The sequence below is a fragment of the Lissotriton helveticus genome, chromosome 7 (assembly GCF_964261635.1).
Source record: "Lissotriton helveticus chromosome 7, aLisHel1.1, whole genome shotgun sequence".
Taxonomy (NCBI): Eukaryota; Metazoa; Chordata; class Amphibia; order Caudata; family Salamandridae; genus Lissotriton; species Lissotriton helveticus.
In genome coordinates this window covers 474538021-474557970 of record NC_136068.1, presented here as the reverse complement: position 1 = coordinate 474557970, position 19950 = coordinate 474538021, and the positions used below count along the sequence as shown (strand labels likewise).

General features: G+C 43.8%; 1 protein-coding gene across 1 annotated transcript in view; it reads right to left on the bottom strand.

Moving 5' to 3' along the window:
- Positions 1-2962: 2962 nt before the first annotated feature.
- Positions 2963-19950, bottom strand: part of SPN (sialophorin) — a 32548-nt gene continuing 15560 nt past the window's right edge. Inside the window, exon 2 of the mRNA XM_078652443.1 lies at positions 2963-5652. Coding sequence (XP_078508569.1) covers positions 3645-5159 — 1515 coding nt within the window. The 5' untranslated portion in view covers positions 5160-5652 and the 3' untranslated portion in view covers positions 2963-3644. The remainder of the gene's footprint in view (positions 5653-19950) is intronic.

The window sequence follows — 19950 nt, the reverse complement described above, 5'->3', positions numbered from 1 at the left end:
TTCCTTAGACCCTAGGCTTGTCTAGATTCACACTGCTCATCTACAGGATACCGTCCTGCGTAAAAGTGCGCTTTACAAATTTACCTAACATATATAGAAGGGGAGATGTGGAGGGGAGCGAAAGGCATGCAGGAAGGGGAGGGGTGACAGTAAAAAGAGAGAGCTGTGTAGATGTTGAGGAAAGTGGATAGGTGAAATTGAGAAGCATGAGAGATGAGTGAGGTGTAAAGGTGGGTGCAAAGGGGAATAGAGTAGAGGGCGCTCGCAGGTGCAAAAAAAGGGCGAATGTTCTAAGCCATCGAAAACTACCTTAAATTGTATCTCGGGACACCCTCCCTTAAGATCAAATCTGGTTTGTGATTTACAAATACTCATATACACATAGAGGGGTCAAAAGGCAGTAAGGAGAAGAGAATGAAGTTGTAGGGGCAGGTGCAGTGAACTGGTCCATAACACTGAAGTTGCAGGAAGGAGTGGACAGAGCAGCAAATGAAGGACTGGCAGTCGAAGTCAAATTTTGTGGAAAAAGGAGCATAAGGTGGTTCATGATAAAGAGCCTGATGAAGAATATGTTGGACAAGATATTCAGTCACAAATTTGGCGGATATTCCGTCCATCATATTCAAGTTCCTTATAGCCTACGGCACTTGTATCACAGAGGATGGGATATATGTTATGTTTTGATGGAGTAGCCCATCCTCCAAACTCTAAATAAGGCCCAAAGCCATGATCCAACATGATAGTTAAGGCAAAAAAAGAGCTAGGGATACACACGGAGAGGAGAAACTGAGCTATTTAACCACGGAAAAACGTGCCCAGGAAATAAAGTTTAATAGAAATCAAAGCAGTAAATGGCCGGAGTGCCTGTTACTGGACCCTGTGAAAGCTGTTGGTCAAAACTACAAAATAAAGGCAGACACAGCCTATGGTCTGGAAGCCAACACGCCTATAGGAACACTGAGACAGACCTGTGCTTCTGACAGCCAGCTAGCACTATCCCCCTTTTAGGGGCCCAGGCGCGTTACTTCCTAAGCGCTTTGCACACCAAACAGGATTGGTAAAATGGTTTTGGGGGATGGTGCTGAGAAAGTGTGTGCCAGAAACGTCTAACTCCCCATGTATATCATAGCCCCACCTTTCTCCCAGAATGCATCACTGTGTTTGATAACCTTCAGAACACAATGAGATCACACTTTGAATGACTAGATAGCTCCATGTCACCATGACATCGCCTTTTCAGTTGTAGATTTCCTTGAAAAGACTCTATCAGGTTCCCCCTTAAATATAGCCAGAAATATAAATATCAAATATATTCATATTTGAACAGGAGTCTAACTTCTTGTATGTATTTACTGTGCAGTGTTCTCTAATCCTTAATTATAGTTCTTCGTCATCCCATTCATTATTATTACTATTTTATGTATGATGTCATTTGAAGAGATGATGCAGTGATAATTATATTCACATTTTCCCTTTCCTATTTTTGCTGCCTCTTTTCTACCTATCATTTTCTTCTTGACGTTCTATTCTTTAGCTTCTGATCTATCCATATAATATATATTGATATTAAAAAACTTGTGTTGATTTTGTTGTAATTATATCATAACATTATTCTATATGGCTAAATTATATATGTTGCTCATGCCCTTTTCATCGCAATCTATCTATTGTATGGTGATTAATTTTTTTGAATATCGAAAAAGATCAAATGTTTAATATTAATCAGTTGCTCTTTCAATAACACATAACCATTAATTGACTTTATTTCCTATAGTGCATGTCCAAAACAAGTAATCTACCATAATAAATTGGTGCCTTGGTCAAAGTGGTTTACTAACAGTGAAACAGACTACAAATCCCAGAATGCACTCTTAATTGAAAATTCAGGACTAGAACTATGCGGGCCTGGTGACAAAGGGTCACCTGCTCAGCAAAAACATGTCATCGCTCGGCACATTTTCACCAGGAGCAGGGAGTTTTGATAAGTTCTATGCCTAAGTCAGGGGACTGGTGCTAGCCCAAGATTGAATTCCTACAACGTTAAAAACAAGCATTTGCAATGCAATTGGTCTCGCCTTTAGGACCTTATTTGTATTTAGCTATGCAGCACATTAGCATGGGTGTTGAAACATCTACTGTTCTTAAACATGGAGGGAAAGTAAGCACCAAACTGCATGACACCCCAGGTTTGGGAACACATGGAGAGAAATATTGCCTTTCAGCGGGAAAAGGTATAGTCCAAAGCTCTGTTTTTAATGTAAAATCAGGGCCTTCGGTGGTCATATCACTGAAAATACAATATTTGAAGTAAACAATTATTGTCTACGGGTGCTCGTGGAAGACAATTTCTATGGACTGGAATCTAGAGAATGTTAAAGTAATTCTGGTATTTTACTGACCTCTGCTGGTCGTTTTTTATCAAGACAGTTAAATAGAGGCAGTTGCCAGAAAAGTAAAATAAAAAAGTCCCTCAGCAAAAAGCAATTCTGTTATTTTACTGACCTCTACTTTTCTTTTTTCTAGCGCCTTCTCTACTAAATATGCCTTCTTCTGCTGCTATCTGCTGGTCGTAATCCTTAAAGTGCCATGAAACCGCTTGGTAAAAGCGCGCTCAATAAATGTTTTTAAATTCAAATTCAAATTCTACTGGTCCATTTTTATTAAGACAGTTAAATAGAGACATTTGAACAGAAAAAAGTCCTTAAGCAGAAGCAGACAAGTCGTAGTGCTGATGTCCAGAGCCCAAAAAGTACATACACATATAAGTATATACTAATATATAAGTATATACTAAAGTCTCGAATGCTTGACCTAAAAACACGAGTTGCCAACTGTATGTTGGCCCAAGATCAGTTTTGATCTCAGCCCAACAAAATTTCAGTTTTTTTATTTCATCAGCACTTAAAATGATAAACAGGTTGATAGATTTTGCACCCCGCAAACGGAATCGCAGTTTTTTAAAAATTAATTGGAGCAAAAATGTAATTTAACGGTGGACTAAATGCCCTGGCAGTGAAGTTTAAGGCGCAGGGCTAACAGATGTGGCTGAGGACATCTTTTTCCAGACCAGACTGTCTTGAGGGTCAGGGGTCATGTGTGATCACCCTTGCTCTTTTCGTTCTGCATTGCTTTGAAAACGTTCATGCTACGACCACCCAACACAGTGGCATTTGTTGGAACATGGACATTTTTAGGACATCATACCAACTGAAATCAATTACTGTTTTCTGAGGAGGACATGTAAAACCTTTTTCTGGATCTAATTCCAATCGCAAACTGAAGGTGGAAGTCCGAGGAGAACTTTTTATAATAACAGGGTAGTGGTGTAGCAACTTAAAGGTGTGCCAGTCTCCTCAAAAAAGTCGTTTTCAGCACAAAGTAGTCTGTATCCATAACACTTTCTAAGATATATGTAGCATCTCTGGGCATGTCCTCAATGGAAAAGCTCCTAGCCACCCTGCGGTGAATGAGGCTGAGCCAATGTAATTCTAAGGGGGGGTTGTTCAAGAGAAGCAGACACTCAGGGTCACGGTGTGAGAAAGGTCCAGGAGTCAGAAGAGGGGGTTCTAGAGCAAGACTGCGATGTATCCCTAACCCATCCTCTCTTATATTCTCCCAGGGACACAGACTCTATTTGCACGGCCTTAGACCATGCTGCCTGCGTCGTCTGCGTCCGACGCAGATGGTGGTGCTGGGAAGTCTGTTTGCGGAGGTGGTGATGGAGGTGGTGGCAGGTCATCTGGATCCACAAAGGGAGCTGGTAGAGGTTCCTGAACAGTAGCTATTTGGCCGTTGGCCTGAAGCTGTACAGTAGCTTCCTGGTTGCAAGCGGTGGATGTGGGCTCCTGCACGGACGTTGGAATAGCAATGCTGGCTTGTGGCTGACTGGTGCCTCCATTGGTTTGCCCATTGGTACTCGGGGACAGGAGTGGTGCTGCCTCCTCCTTGGCTGGCTTCTCAGACTGGACATTAACACTTTCCATGGCAACCGAGCATTGTCGGGACTTTCTCCTGTTAAAGAAAGTAGTTAGTGTCAAGCCTTTACCAGACTGGTCTGACTCGTCCACCAACACGTCCACCGGTACGGCATTATCTTCTGGCATATGGACTGGTCCAGCCCAGGCATCCTCGCCTCCTTTTTTTTTCTTCTTGTTTGTGGTCTGGAAACTGGTGGACCCAGTGCTTCTTCTTCTATGTACATTCCACATTAAGCAGACAGCAAGGAGCAGCAAGGCTAGAGCCACAACTGCAATGACAATATACCAGTGGTTGGTCATACCGCCTGAAGAAGGTGTATGTATTGACGTGGAATGTGAAGTGGTACTGCTCGCTCCTGCTCTGTTACTTGTGGTTAGATGGGGCTGTGTAGTCATTATGGTGGTGCTATGTGTTTCAGCCTCTGAAACCTGGGTTGAACCACGCAAGCCCGGATTGGTTGTAAATGCCATTGTCTTAAATGTTAATGGGAGCTTATGGGTACTGAGTGAGAGCGAGGCAGTGGATGCCATATCCCCAGGGGCACCTTCATCAGGGAGATTACTGCCACTGGTCTTCGCCTGGGTTGGTGAGGTCAGAAGGACTGAAGAGGAGCTTGAGTATGTAGCGGCATCTGTGGTCTTATCAACCACACTGGTGAGGCCACTGTCATTGGTTATCAATCTGAACATGAGGCTTGTCGCTGGTGGGAGACTGGTTGTCAAGACGTCACTGCTTGCAAAAGTTGAAGGTTCATGCCTTGGAAGCGGGGAGGTTAACAGTGGTGTAGACATTTCTTGTACGGTGCTCAGAGAGCTCTGAGCTGGTGTACCCTCCTCAATTTTCTCGATGGTAGTTAAGGAATCAGCCACAATCTGAGGCTTTGCCGGTGGCTTGGATGCCATTTCCTGAGTCACTGGCCCAGTGTTAGGAATTTCATGATCAGTGACCATAGTGGAGAGGAATATCGTACTTCTCAACCTGATTTCAGCTCCTCCATCAGAAGAATCTAAGATAGGGGGTGAAGTGGGTAGCTCCTCTCCTTCTGTATTTTCTTCTATTGGAGATATTGATACAGCTTCATTACTATCCTCCCCAAGCGACGACCATGGGGCCAAGGTGGCCAGCAAAAGCTGCAGCACGAACATTGTTCCAGAATGCTTCTTACTGTTTATCAGAACCATCCTTTCAGCTGTTGATGTCAACACTTGTGTCTGTCTATGATCTAAGCTCCTAAGAAAGTGAGGCTGGCAAAAGATGGCAGCTTCAGAGCAAGTCAATCACTAGTGGTTCCAGGCATGGCATTGACGGTTGTCATAGGAAGTTAAGCCCTCGTAACTAGGGTACCTGTTCTCCACAATACCGAGCAAGGTTCTAGTATGTGTGCACAGGATGTGGGCTGAAAGCCCCAACAGATAGTGATCTTCAGAAAGAGAGGGCAGAGAACATTGTGGTATGAACAGGATGTGAGCCAGAAATACCAAGAGGTAGATGTATCCAGATTACAAGACAAGTGAGCCAAAAAGGCCTACAGGAAGTGATCTTGAGACTACCCAGGAAGCAAATGCTGCATATCCACAGAAAGTGATTGCCAAGAATAACCAGGTTGTGAATGTTCTTCTGCTGTTTCGCTCAAACTTTGTAGCTCTTGGTGGCGCATCGAATACTTGAAATGGCCTGAAACAGAAAAAAAAATAAGTATGGGATAACAACCTCAGGTAGCAAACAGCAATATTTGAAGTGTTATGGAAGAGGGGTAACCAAAGTGGGAAATGCATTTCTAATAAAAGACTTCATGGAAGAGACATAATCTAAGATAATGAAACAACACATCTTCAATAATGCACATTCCCTACCAATTTTTCACTGTGCTTTACTTCCATTCGCCGGGGATGCCTGGTTTCACCTTGGAGATACCCAGTAGGGACCATCTCACAGGGATAGCCAGGACGGGTTCCCCAGCGGTCTACAGCGCCACGACACCTCAGGGCAGCAGTGGGCTTTAAAAGACACATACATTTACATTTACATTATCGTCCCTATTTTGATATCTCCGTGGCATGAGACACCCAGTGACCATTCTGAATATGGCATTGGCTGGGGGGGCTGAAGGCAACAGACAGAGCTAGTGCAGGAGCGATCCCTAGTGGCCAATCACAGAATGACATTCAATTCGATTCAATAGGCTTTATTCGGTTGAAATAAAATCGACCATAAAAGCACATCATAAAAGAAGATTAAATCTATACAGATCATTATATCAATAAAATATATTCCTAACATGCAGACGAAATTATAACATCATACTTTCCAGAATGAAATTAGCTGAGGTCTTGGAGAGAGCAGGTAGACAGACGTTCAGGGAGCAATCGCACCCAATGATAATTCAAAGCTTTACAATGACTCAGAAACTAGTGGCAGAAGACATACCCTGGTTGGAGCAGAGGTCAGTGACAGTATAGCGCTGCCTGAGGGAGTAGAGCGTCACTGCGGTAGTAGTACACAAGAACGGGCTACCAGCAACAATGACACCCATTGGACTTCAAGTATATAGCATTGTCTGGTGTCCTGGATGGAGCATATAGTCAACGTAAGCTTATATGAAAATCTGCAGGACTGTATTGCGAAAATTTTGTGCAGTGCCAGATTTGGTAAGAGACCACAAAAGTGATACCCTTTGTGCTGTACAGAGACAGACCTCTGCAAATGTTAACAAGTACCCTTGAAGTTGCTGGTTGAGAGTGTTTTAAACTGGTACTAGTGAGGTGCAACCTTTGCACAGAAAGTATTAATTTCTGTTATAATGCCAAAATAGAGAATGTGTAATTTTTTGCCACACACATTGCCTTTCTTGCCGCATAGTGTATTTAAGCCAGTCACATACTTTGGTCCTGAACTGATGCATAAATCCAACAACCCTGGGTAGGAGCCGAAAGATGTAGTGTACAGAGTAGAAAGGAAAGTCTGATGGAAAAGAGGCATTGAGGTCACCACTGCGGAAATGAGACCCGCAGGAGAGAAGAAGGTGCAATGGTCAAGGCAACCATCAAACATCCTCTGGACAGATGGAAATGTCAAAGTTGGAGCTTGGTTACAGAGGAGTGCCTCTGGTCTTGCCAATGAGACAAAACATGTACGGACTCATGTTGCTTCCTCTCTTCAGAAAAAGATCATCTCATCACAAGTAAGGAAGGAAGTGTGGTCCAAGCACAGGAAGTAGAGCATTTGGGGTTGGCAGGGGCCTCAGCAGCGGTTATTCTTCCACACTGAATACAGGATGCATCTGTGAGCTACCAAATAATCAAGTTTTTACATTGAATTGCACCTATATCGACTCCACCATATAGACTACCAACATATCGTCAGGGGCAGTTGATGTGGTAAGATTAGAAGAAATGTACATTTAGATATGTCTATATGTGCTACCTTGGCAATGCATTTGTTGCCAATATTTTTAAATAGATATATTTGCAAGTCAATATTATTGACCTCAACACTGTGACATCTAGCCCAGTGGCAATCTTGAGGCACTTCAAGAGGCAAAATCTACCCCTCGCTGGTCCCTAAAGAGCTGCTAGAATTACATGGCATGGGAGAACCAAATTATGCTGAAGGGTTGACTGAATTATGCAGCAAGAAAACAAAAAACATGCAGTGTAGTGTGGCACATTTTGGGACAGTATTCATTATTTTGTCAACTGTATGCATGTTAGTAGTGTCTGGGCAAAGGCTTTACCTCATTAGTTTCAGTTTAACACCAACATACAACACTAAGCAACTGAAAGGTGAACAGGAAACTTTTGAAAAGTGTTGCTGAGTTTTTACCAACATTTAATCCTTTGAAGAAAAAAATGTTTTTGTTGTTGAAACCTGCAGCTTATGCAGAAGAAGATGGATTATGTGGTAAATGCAGCAAATCCATAAATATGCGGAAAATGCAACCGCAAGAGAATGGTGTAGTTCCAGAGGCCCAGCTAATACTGTATGACCAACACTGGAATCATGAAACTATGCACTGGAGACCCACCAGCCCCGTTGTTCCCGTGCTTCAGCAGCATGAGGCACCCTCTCGGCAAACCACTTATTCGGTTTTACCATTTACCAGGTTCGCTTTTTTAGATTTGAACCTATTGGTGATTAAATGCCATTCAGATAAAAACTATTGTCCTATAGGTATGTGGTTGCTATCTAGCCATCTGCGTATCTGTTGCGCACATGCTGCCTCCCTGCACATAAGTCCTCCTTTAACTGTAGACATAATCACAAACACCATCACAACACTATATAACTATAGGGAAACACTTTTGCAAGTTCAGCAAGTTTACAAATCCACAAATGCACAACTTTATAGTTGTACTCTCTTACAACTGCATAACAACAATACTACAACTCCACACCTACACCACACAACTTCAGTCGTACATCTAAAACTGCACAAGTCTATGAGTAAATGCTTGACAAATGCACAGGCCTACTTTCTGCACACCCACTGCACTATTATAATTCTGAAATTGTACACCTGCAGCACTACAATTCTACAAAGGAACCTCTTAAACAGTATCTTTGTATTTAAATGAATATTCATTTGTTAAATACTACATGTTCATTCTTTTTGATCAAGCCCGTTTACTTTTATTTTTCTAAGTTTTTATTGTATAATCTGAGCAGTTTTGCTTTTTTATGTGAATGATCATAAATTGATCCAATAAATTACTAATACCTCTGAAACAGTATAACTGCATGATTCTCCAAATAAGCATCCATACAGCACTGCAGATCTACAACTCTACAACTGAAAATCCACAATATGTATACTCGTATATATTATTGCATCCAGTATTCTCATAGCATGAACCTAATCAAAAGGCAGCGGCCCATAGACGAATCATGCGGTGCCAGGGGGGCTTGTCTGACGGGTCAGTGTATGCAAACCATTTTTTTGTCTGTTTGTGGTCCTGTTTTATGGTCTGATGTGTGGGCTTTCAATGTTGACTTCCCTGATATCACCACAAACTGCCTGCAACACTCACAAATGCATGTAGTCTTCCATACCTTGCAAAACCCAAATCCACTGTGTTGGTACAAATTCAAAACTGCCCCAATTTGCAAATGTGGGGCACTTTTTTAGCTATCTGATGCGCTAATGGGGATCACTTTTCTTTTGGTGCCCAGGCCTATTTTCTATCTCACTCCGACCCTAAATATAGCATAATGTGTGAGAGAAAGAACAGGGCCGGAAGAACAACAGGGGGAGGCAAAAGATGAAATATAGCCATCTGTCATTGAAAGGGAAGAAGAAAATTGAACATTTCTAAATAAAAGTAAAAATGAACATTTAATTAAGTACAATGTATTTGCTCCTACTAAGCCTTTGTTTCTCCTTTGTATCTCTGAAAGATTTCCTGCCACATCCTATGAGAATGTATCATCTGTCAGACCCCATTCGTCTACAGAAAGCCTCTTTAGAGTCCGCAGGTGAGAGTTGAATCACTCCAGGGCTACTCTTTCCTATCAGCCAAGTCAGGGATCTGTTCCTTCAGGCCTCCCAAGGTCCTCTTAGGGGATCTGGAAGTGACGCGGGTTACATTAACATCTAGCCATTGTTAACGATTCAAAGCTGTGGTAACTCGCCTTATCGGATGTTATTTTCCAATATTGTTGTACACTGTACTCAGGGCTTTAAGTGGGGGGTCAGTGGGGGTCTGAGCCCCCCCAGTTTTTTTTTGGGGGGGCCTCGAAAGGGGGCTCTAGGGGGCTCTATTTTCGGGCCTCAAAGGTCAAAGGTAGTGTGACCAGACGTCCCAGTTTTTGTTTGGTGTTACTAGTGTGGGTAACGTGTCTTGATAGTGAAATACTGCCAATTTAGTTTTTCACTATTGAAAGGCTATCTTGCCCATATGGGGAATGCTGTGTAACATGCTTACCTGCATATCTTCCCATAACTGCAAGATAGACATATGGAATCTGGTATCCCTGAACTCAGAATTTAATAACACATCCTTTAGTGAAGATGGTTTTTAAATTCTAAGTTTGGAAATAGCACTTTTAGAAAGTGGCTATTTTCCTATTCAACCTTTCTGTGTGCCTCTGCCTGGTTGTGTATTGACTGTCTGGTTTGTGAGTGACAAGGGCTTATACTTAATAAATATAATGTTTTGCCTATTTTATTATCCTTTGCTGGATGCTCTATTTTCGGGCCTCAAAGGTCAAAGGTAGTGTGACCAGACGTCCCGGTTTTTGTTTGGTGTTACTAGTGTGCGTAACGTGTCTTGATAGTGAAATACTGCCAATTTAGTTTTTCACTATTGAAAGGCTATCTTGCCCATATGGGGAATGATGTGTAACATGTTTACCTGCATATCTTCCCATAACGGCAAAATAGACATATGGAATCTGGTATCCCTGGACTCAGAATTGAATAACACATCCTTTCGTGAAGATGGTTTTTAAATTCTAAGTTTGGAAATAGCACTTTTAGAAAGTGGCTCTTTTCCTGTTCAACCTTTCTGTGTGCCTCTGCCTGGTTGTATATTGACTGTCTGGTTTGTGAGTGACAGGGGCTTACACTTAATAAATATAATGTTTTGCCTATTTTATTATCCTTTGCTGGATGCGACTTCATGATTTTCTTAAGCACACAATGCTAGTTATCTTGATTTAGACCACGCCCCTACTCGATAGGCCACACCCCTGTAAAAAACTGCCATGCCCCTTTTAGAGCACCACCAGTTTTTTTTCCCCACGTAAAGCCCTGACTGTACTTGATGTTCCGATACAACTATGGGTGAACTGTTTTACATGATATGCAACAGCAATCCTGTACGAAATGTGCCATTAAGTAATCCATCTAACAATCCTTATAGTTTAAATCGTGTAACTGTACTTGTGGTGTATTTAAGAAAAAAACAGAAATGTAAAAAAAGATTACTTTTTCATCTGTGAAGATTACATTTCTTTGATCTTCTTTCACCTTCTTAGGGGTCCTATTTTTAACTGGTGGCATGTTGCTATAAAAGTACACAATTTTCCTGTTATTCACTCTTTACTTGGGTGAAACGCTAGGAATATTGAATTCAAGCATTTAGAATTTGAATTTGTGTCTGAATATGTGGCTGACGGATGGGGGGGATCTGGTCATGTATATTGACTATTTTGTCCAGTTTCATGCAAACTATGAGATTAGAAGATGGGGCAGTGTATGGTCCAGGCAGGACTTGGCATGCATCTCACAGCATATAGGGAGATTGACCATTTGCTACGTTACCGAAACCCACATACTCCATTTTTGTGGCTGTTTTGTCTATCTCAGATTCTCCCCCATCATCAGCCTTCTCCTCCTCGCGCGTCAATCTAAACTTGACTGAAGAGAATTTAGCAGTGGTGCTGGAAAGTTGTCATAAACACTTGGATCACATTTCACCAATGATCGATACCCTTTTCTTCCTTTTTAGGTCTGGCATTGGCCAAAACCAGTTTGATTTTAGTAAACTTATATATATAATATACTCACTTATAGGGGGTTTCACCGCTTTCTTTATCAATTGGTTCACTGTGCCATTCACATTTTTCTTCCGCCCTCTACAACATACAACATGGGACAATTGATCAGCCCACTTCAGCCATTGGCTCGCTTCAATGTGATCGATGAAATTCTGCTATTGTATCACTTGCACTCGCATATTAAAAAAGTTGCCCGATTAGTGCCCAGGACTACTGACCCAGTGTGTAGTTTGAAAGTATGATTTTTGCATTAGTTTTAGAAAAACGATTACAAAACAAAAAAGCATTGGCAACATCAAAATGTTGGCTTCCAATGTAAGAAATTTTGACTTTGCCAATGCTTGTCTTCCTTGATGCAGTAGCCTACTATAGGGGACTGCTTGTTCCCAAAGGGAAATTTGCTTTCAATATATCCCTTAGAAGGGCCTTTTAGAAGCTATCCTTGTGGGCAAAGGTTTCTGGAATGTGTTGGATAGGGGACCCTTCTTAAGACTTTCAAACATACTTTTGTGAGCGAATATAACAGTGCCCTTGTGGTGAGATGTGGTTGTTGACTTAGCTGTAGCTGCCTTTAGCGGCTGTGAGAGGAGCTTTGATTGTTTTAAATGGAGCTACCCCACATATATGTTAAACAGCATCTTCTACTTCCCCCATTTTATACACTTTGTAATATGCCAGAAACTATGGAACACTAAGTTTGAATGAAACGTCCAAGACTGAAAGAGTGAATTTCCCTCAAAGTAGGGACGATCCCATATAGACACTTAAACCAGAACCTTTCATATCAAATTTGACTCCCTTCTGGGACTAGTTGATTTTCCTACTTGCAGTTCTTGTAATTCTTGTAAATTGACATCACTTTCAGGAGCAGTAAGAGGACACAGGGATCTGTCAAATCATCCCTGCTTCCCACTCTCCACTCAACATGGACAGAAATCAGGCAATATTAGTCAACCACAGCTATGTGCCTTCCATAAAATATGGAGAAAAAACAAAAGGCTATAATTGAATGAATGAGATCATTTATGAAGCACGCAGCTACTCAAACAGAGTGTCCCAGCGCTTATGGTCCCCATCTGTCCTGACTAACGTTCCAAGCTGCAGATAAAACTGGGTTATAGCAGTATCATTAAACTTCAGTGTCAGTTGAGGAATAACCAGGTTTTAAGCAGCTTCTTGAAAACAGTGAGGTCTGTCACAGTTCTGAGGGATAGCGGAAGATGATTCCAGGATTGGGCACCCAGAAACCTAAAAGAACTACCTCCAGCATTGGCACACTGTATTCTTGGGACGGAGGCACGGCTCGCTGAGGCTGACCTCAAGGTTCTTGATGGCATGTATTTGGAAACTCTACTTCTGAGATGTCACGCACCACTCACATGCAGGGCCTTGAAGAATAGCACCAGTGTCTTAAACTTGATCCTCTTTTTTACTGGTAGCCAGTGTAGCGCATTGAGATGCGGGAATCTAAGAGTCCTGGGCTTAAGCCTAAGTACCATTCTTGCAACTGCATTTTGGGCCACCTCCAAGCGATTGAGAAGGCAATCGGGGAGGACCAGGTACAGGACATTAGCATAATCAAGTCTAGAAGTGACCAGCGCCTGGACCACAGTTTTCCTATAGTCCACTGGTAGAAGGGGAAGACATTTCCTCAGCATGCACAGGAGGCCGAAGCAGGTGCCTTCAACTGAAAAAGTGTGTTGCACAGGGCGCCACCAGCTCTAAAGCCGGCTTTGACTACACCACTATAGAACTATAACTACTCCACTTCAGTGAAGTTGTGACAACACCACCACTTTCACAAGCACAACTAAAACTACAATACTACAATAAGAGTGATAACACTGCAGACTGCAAATGCCACTGCAACCCTACTGCTGCAAATAGAACATTACCAGTGCAGCGATAACCAAGGACAATCCAAACCTGCAGCACATATTTTCCGTGGAAGTTACAAACTTCTTCTTTGCCTGTACATTTGGGACTATCTCAGTAACACTGCCTAAAACCACAGATACACACTGCAACTTGAATAACACTGCATCACACTGGATCAACATGTACCATTACTTCTATAATAGTGCTTCACTACTTTGCTGTCACTGTATCACCCTTCACAGTAGCAGAATACCAATACTCCAGTTACAGTGCGTTACACTCCACAAATAGCTACGGCTTTTACTCCATTAGCACTGCATCACACTGCACAATGCTTAGTACTAATTTAGTAACACTGCGTTTTACTTCACAGGCAAATAGCTCCTCTACCTTAGCAACTCCGCCCATTTCTAACCTATCTTTACGTAAGGAACTGAAGCATACCACACAGATACTTAATCAATCAATCAACAAAATTTGTATTGCGCACTACTCATCCGTAAGGGTCTCAAGGCGCTGAGGGGGGGGGGGGGGTCGCTACTGCTCGAACAGCCAGGTCTTATGTTGTTTCCTGAAGGAGAGGTGATCCAGGGTCAGCCGTAGGTGAGTGGGGAGGGAGTTCCATGTCTTGGCTGCCAGGTAGGAGAAGGATCTTCCTCCCACGGTGGATTTCCGAAACCGTGGGACGGAGGCGAGGGTGAGGCTGGCGGGCTCGGAGCTGGCGGGTGGGTGTGTAGAATGTGAGGCGGCTGTTGAGGTACTTCGGGCCCATGTCGTGGAGAGCCTTGTGTGCGTGGGTGAGGAGTCTGAACGTGATCCTCTTGTTGACGGGGAGCCAGTGCAGGTCTTTCAGGTGGGCGGAGATGTGGCTGCGGTGAGGGATGTCCAGGATGAGTTGTGCTGAGGCGTTCTGAATGCGCTGGAGGCTTTTCTGGAGTTTGGCTGTGGTTCCAGCGTAGAGGGTGTTCCCGTAGTCCAGACGGCTGGTGACGAGGGCCTGGGTGACCGTCTTCCTGGTTTCGGTGGGGATCCATCGGAAGATCTTTCGGAGCATGCGCAGGGTGTTGAAGCAGGATAACAAGACGGCGTTCACTTGCTTGGTCATCGTGAGGGAGGAGTCCAGGATGAAGCCCAGGTTGCGTGCGTGGTCCGTTGGTTTGGGTGCGATGCCCAGGGTAGGGGGCCACCAGGAGTCGTTCCAGTCGGAGGGAGATGGTCCGAGGATGAGGACTTCCGTCTTGTCTGAGTTCAGTTTCAGACGGCTGATCTTCATCCATTCTGCGACGTCTCTCATTCCTTCCTGGAGGTTGGCTTTGGCGGTGGCGGGGTCGTTGGTGAGGGAGAGGATCAGCTGGGTGTCGTCGGCGTAGGAGATGATGTTGAGGTTGTGTTGGCGGGCGATGGCTGTGAGAGGGCTCATGTAGACGTTGAAGAGGGTGGGGCTGAGTGTGGATCCTTGCGGAACGCCGCAGATGACTTCGGTGGCCGCGGATCAGAACGGGGGCAGGCGGACTCTCTGGGTTCTTCCGGCGAGGAATGAGATGATCCACTCCAGTGCCGCTTACTTACTACTTCTTCAAGAACTTCAATAGATAATACTACTATTTCAGTGGCATTGCATCCCACCACAGATAAGTACTACTTCTTCAATTGCACTGTCTCACACTGTAAAGGCAGATGTTTCTTCTAATAATACGTGATTAACAATCACCACAAAGCATACTTATTTCTACTACTACGCGAACACTACCTCATGCTACACAGATACATAGCTTCACTACTATAGTAACTATGCATCACACAGCACTGATGCAATCAATAGTCCAGTGAAACTGCATCACACTACACAGATATTGTTACTTCTCCGGTGTCACTGCATCACACTGCAAAGATAGCTATTATGACCTCAGTAACACTGCTTCAACTGTGTGGCACTGCATCTCAGTGCACAGATACGACTGCCACTTCCTTGGTAACACTGTATAACACAGCACAGAAAGATCTTATTAGTTCAGTTGCGCTACTTCAGTGCACAGATAGACAGCTGCGGCCTGCACCGGTAAGCAGTGCAGGGCAGTGGGCTGGGGCGGGGCAGAACGCGACAGGGGGGAAGCCGACATACGACGGAATAGGTATTATTTATTTATTTAACTATACCTATTCCGTCATATGTCGACTTCCCCCCACGCCACCGCACTTATCTGTGCTGGCCGCCTGTTGTATCTTGACTCCCATGTTATGCCTTCCCTCTCTGTGGAATCCTCATGTGATGTCACTTCACAGAATGTTGGGAGTCAAATAGCCACTGTTGGCTGGGCTGAGCAGCATGCTGGCTGCTCCTGGTGGGGTCTCCCTGTGGTCTAGTTCCTATCTAGTTATCATCTTGTAACTATACTGAAATAAACCATCTTTAAACTACATGATCACTTGTGGACTTGATCATTACACCGCCACTGCACATAGACACCAGTAATACCGCGTTAAAGCATGCACTGACATGGAGACGTTGAGTCAGCGTCGATTTGGTAACAGGGACATTCGGGCAATGCCCGAGGGGCCGGGGTCTGAGTTCCAGCTGAGGGTTGCTTTTGAGCAGCCTGGGGGCCGATTTGGGCGGTGTCTCTGTTGTTCGACTATACCGCCAGCGGCCAAGTGGGTGTCTGAGTGGCCTTTCTGGAGGGAGATGGGCACTCACTATCTCCCATATAGCAGCAACAGGTACAGGTGTCACCCCTTTTCTTTCGCTGGGCCTCCCATTAATGTGGGCATACTGAGGGGGGCAGGGGGCCTGAGCAGAAGTGGCCTCACTTGTTTTCAGGTGTGTTTCACTAGTGTAAACTAATGCGTGCATTTTTTTTACCCCCCCTTTATGTAAAATTACGCTGAAAGCAGTGATTTGAGGTAAGGCATTATGAAAATGTGGGCTGATTTTTTTATGCGTGCCCGGGCCGATTTTTAATCCCAATCCAACCCTGCGTTGAGTGCATATTTCGACGTCTGCTGCTCCATCACGGTTCAGTGCACAGTCTGCTCACAGACTCTGCCGAATCAGCTGTGAATATGACGATGCAAAACCCAAGCTACCACACTGCAGACCAAGTCGACGAGGAAGTGTGGGTTCTGCTCTGAAAAGCAGAGTCCTGATTTAGTAACTGAAAATCCTCCCGTTTCTGACGAAAGTTCAAAACTGCATTGCAACTGCAATGCTTAGTCTGTAAAAGAATGAGTGCCAGGACCCACTTGCTGAGAAGCCTGCAGCCGGCGATATTGAATTTCGAGGGTACTGCGTACTTTTGATTCCACCTCACGCCTCTTTCTTCCATCATCAGGCACTTTATTTAACTCATTATTTCACTCTTACAGGTTCTTTCTCATCCCTGCTTTTTTTCTTTGTCACTGTTTTTCCTCTTTCTCCTTTCTTCCACCTTCTGGGGTTTATTTACAAGCCCCTAGCACTGCCTGTGCATCACTTTTTCCTATATAAAAAGTGACCTACCTGCCGCGCAAGGGGCTTGTAAACAAGCCCTTCTGAATTTTTCTCTCTGTTGCTATTGGTCAAACTCTGATGAGAAAAAATAGGAGGCCATCACCAAAAATGAGTGCAGAGAGCACCACCACCTACCACCGGCTGATATGACGCACTCCCCGGCGGAAACTTCCCCCATCTTAGGAATAGTATGGTGGCAGAGTCTACTTCAAAATTTTGCATTTTCCCAGAAATTGAATAATTTTCACTTACCCCGAAAGTCTGAGGGCCTCATTTACAATAATTTGATGCACAGCAGTGCAGCAAGCTTTCCTGCTGCGTGGCCGCGTGTCAAAAGAAAAGGGCGGGAATGCGCTGTATGTACAAGATAAAGTGCATTCCTGTCCTTTTCCTGTGCGCTGGTGCAAAATGGGCAGCCATGCACAAAAGCAGGCAACCTTGTGCCATGGTGCAAGAGTGTCTGCATTGTAGGGGTGATTGTTTTCCTCTTTCTATGTAAGCTACAGAATGTAGCACACCTAAAAAAGGAAAAAGAGGAGAAATAAAGGTGTTTCTCCTTGTTGCGCTTCCCTCCGGAGGCGTAGAAATCTGACGCATTCCCAGATTTACAAAACCTTGTAAATCTTGGGAATGCATCAGGTTACATGGATGTTGTGTGGAAACACCCCCAGCAACACCCATTGAACTCCCCTTTCACGCAGAGTAATGCGTGAAAGGGAGCCATATTTATAAGGCCATGAAAAGCAGGGTGGCATTACATGACCTTGTAAATATGGGCAGGCACACTACGCTGCCAGTGTGTCAAAAAAGTGACGCACCGGCGGCTCAATGAGTTTGTAAATAAGCCCCTGAATGAGGTCATTGGTGTTAACTGGAGACTGATTTGCAGGTCTGAAGCATTTTTAAGTACCGGTAGCGGATATCCTCGCGTTGCCATCACTATACGGCACTAAGCGAAGGCGGACACTCCAAATAGGCAAGCATGGCATCACCTGGGGTTTATTTACACGCCCCTTGTGCCGCTGGTGCGTCACTTTTTATGTGAAAATAAGTGATACACCTGTGGCACAAGGGGCTTGTAAAACAGCCCCCTAGAGCTATAAGTTAAGTGGGACTCCAAATTCAAGGATATACATCACATAAACAATGCCAATAATCCTTGATTCTTGGTTGTGCTGCTCTTGTTGATTCAACTGTCCTGATATAGCGTTTTGGCACTTTGGGCTTTAGTGCGCTCTATACATTTTTTCCTATCCTTTCAATGACAAAAATAGTTTGGGGCAGATTGCTTGGTTCTTCTCGGACGCCAGTTGCAACTAGTCTAGGACCACCCCTGTTCCAAAAAGAAGAACATGTTGGAAGGAATTTAAATCTCACCATTCACCTTTGACGTCACCAGTTGCCCTGCTACTGAAGAACCATAGAGCACCTAAACAATTGGTTGTGAGTCCCTTTGAAGTGCAGCCTGGTTGGACTCCCTCTGCCTCCAAACTAAGCAATGTTATTTTTTTTATTTGGGAGGCACCTCCTAGCAAGTTGTAGGTAAGGAGTGAAACAAATCATATTTCTTGGAGCTGTTAAACTTACTCAAAACATCAAGGAGCTACTAATAGAAAATTAAAAGTTAAGGTATGAAAAATTAGAGGAGTTATTTTATGCAGATTTGCAGAGTACACGATCACACGGTGGTGGGAAACAGACTGTACAGCGCATGCATTAAAATGCAATGCCTTTACCATGCATCATTTTCCACTCACTGCCTTTGCAACGCACTGCCTTTAACACACATGCCTTTACCATGCATATACATTTACCACATATGCCTGTACAATGCACTGTAAGTGTACTTAATGGAAGGGTGTTTTTTAGGGTTTGGCTTAGGATAGGAGAGTAGAGTGGTAAGGTTTTTTTTAGGGTTTAGGAGTGGGTAGAAGTATAGGGGGTAAGCGTGTGTTTAGGGTTTAGGGGTGGGAAGAGGTATAGAGTGGTAAGGGCATTTTATGGATGAGAAGGGGTACAGGGCACTAAGGGTATTTTGGGGATTTAGGGTTGGTAGCGGTATAGAAAGGTAGGGGTATTTTTAAGGTTATGTGGTGGATAGAGGTACAGGATGGTAAGAGAATTTTTAGATTTTAGGGGTGAGTATTGGTATAGGGTGGTAAGGGATTTTTAGGATATAGGGGTGGAAAAGGGAATAGGGTGGTAAGGGTATTCATTAGGGTTTAGGGGTGGGTATGGGTACATGGTAGTACAGGCTTTTTTAGGATGTAGGGATGGGTAGGGATATAGAGTGGGAAATTATTTTTAGGTTTTTGGGGTGGGTAAGGGTATAGGATGATAAGGCTATTTTTAGAATTTAGGAGTGGTAGGGGTATAGGGTGGTAATGGTATTCTTTAGGGTTTGAGATGGATAGGGGTATACAGTGGTAAGAGTTTTGTTTGGGGTTTAGGAGTCGGTAAGGGTAGGGGTATAGGAAGGTGTGGGTGTGTTTTAGGGTGGGTATGGGTGTATGGTTGTAAGTGATTTTTAGGGTTTAGGGGTGGGTGGGGGTATAGGGTGGTCAGGGTGTTTTATGGTTTAAGGGTGGGTAAGGTAATATGGAGATAAGGGTATTCTTTAGGTTTTAGGGGTGGGTAGGGCTATAGGATGGTCTAGGTGTTTTTATGGTTCTGGGTGGGTAAGGGAGTAGGAGGGTAAGGACATTTTTAGTTTTAGGGGTGGTAGGCGTATAGGGTGGTAAAGTCATTGCATTGTAAAGGCATTGCGTGGTAAAGGCAGGCATGGTAAAGGCATGTGTTGTTCTGCCATACATCCCCCTGAGAGGGTATCCTGGCACTGAGCTGGTATGAATCTCGCCACAGCTAGGGCCTAGTGGAAATACTTGTAAAGCCCAGGACTACAGCTTCAGAGGAGTGTGAGATCACATGAATTTTCTAATGTAATAAGAGAAAAATTAAAAGTAATAATAGGAAGTGTAGTTTGCCAGTACCTAAAGCTACAGCATGTAGGGTGTGTGATTGGATGGATGTTGCCTCTGTGTACAATGTGGAGGTGTTTTGATGTTGCCTCTGTGTACAATGTGGGAAATGTTTCCATGTTATGCGTGAGG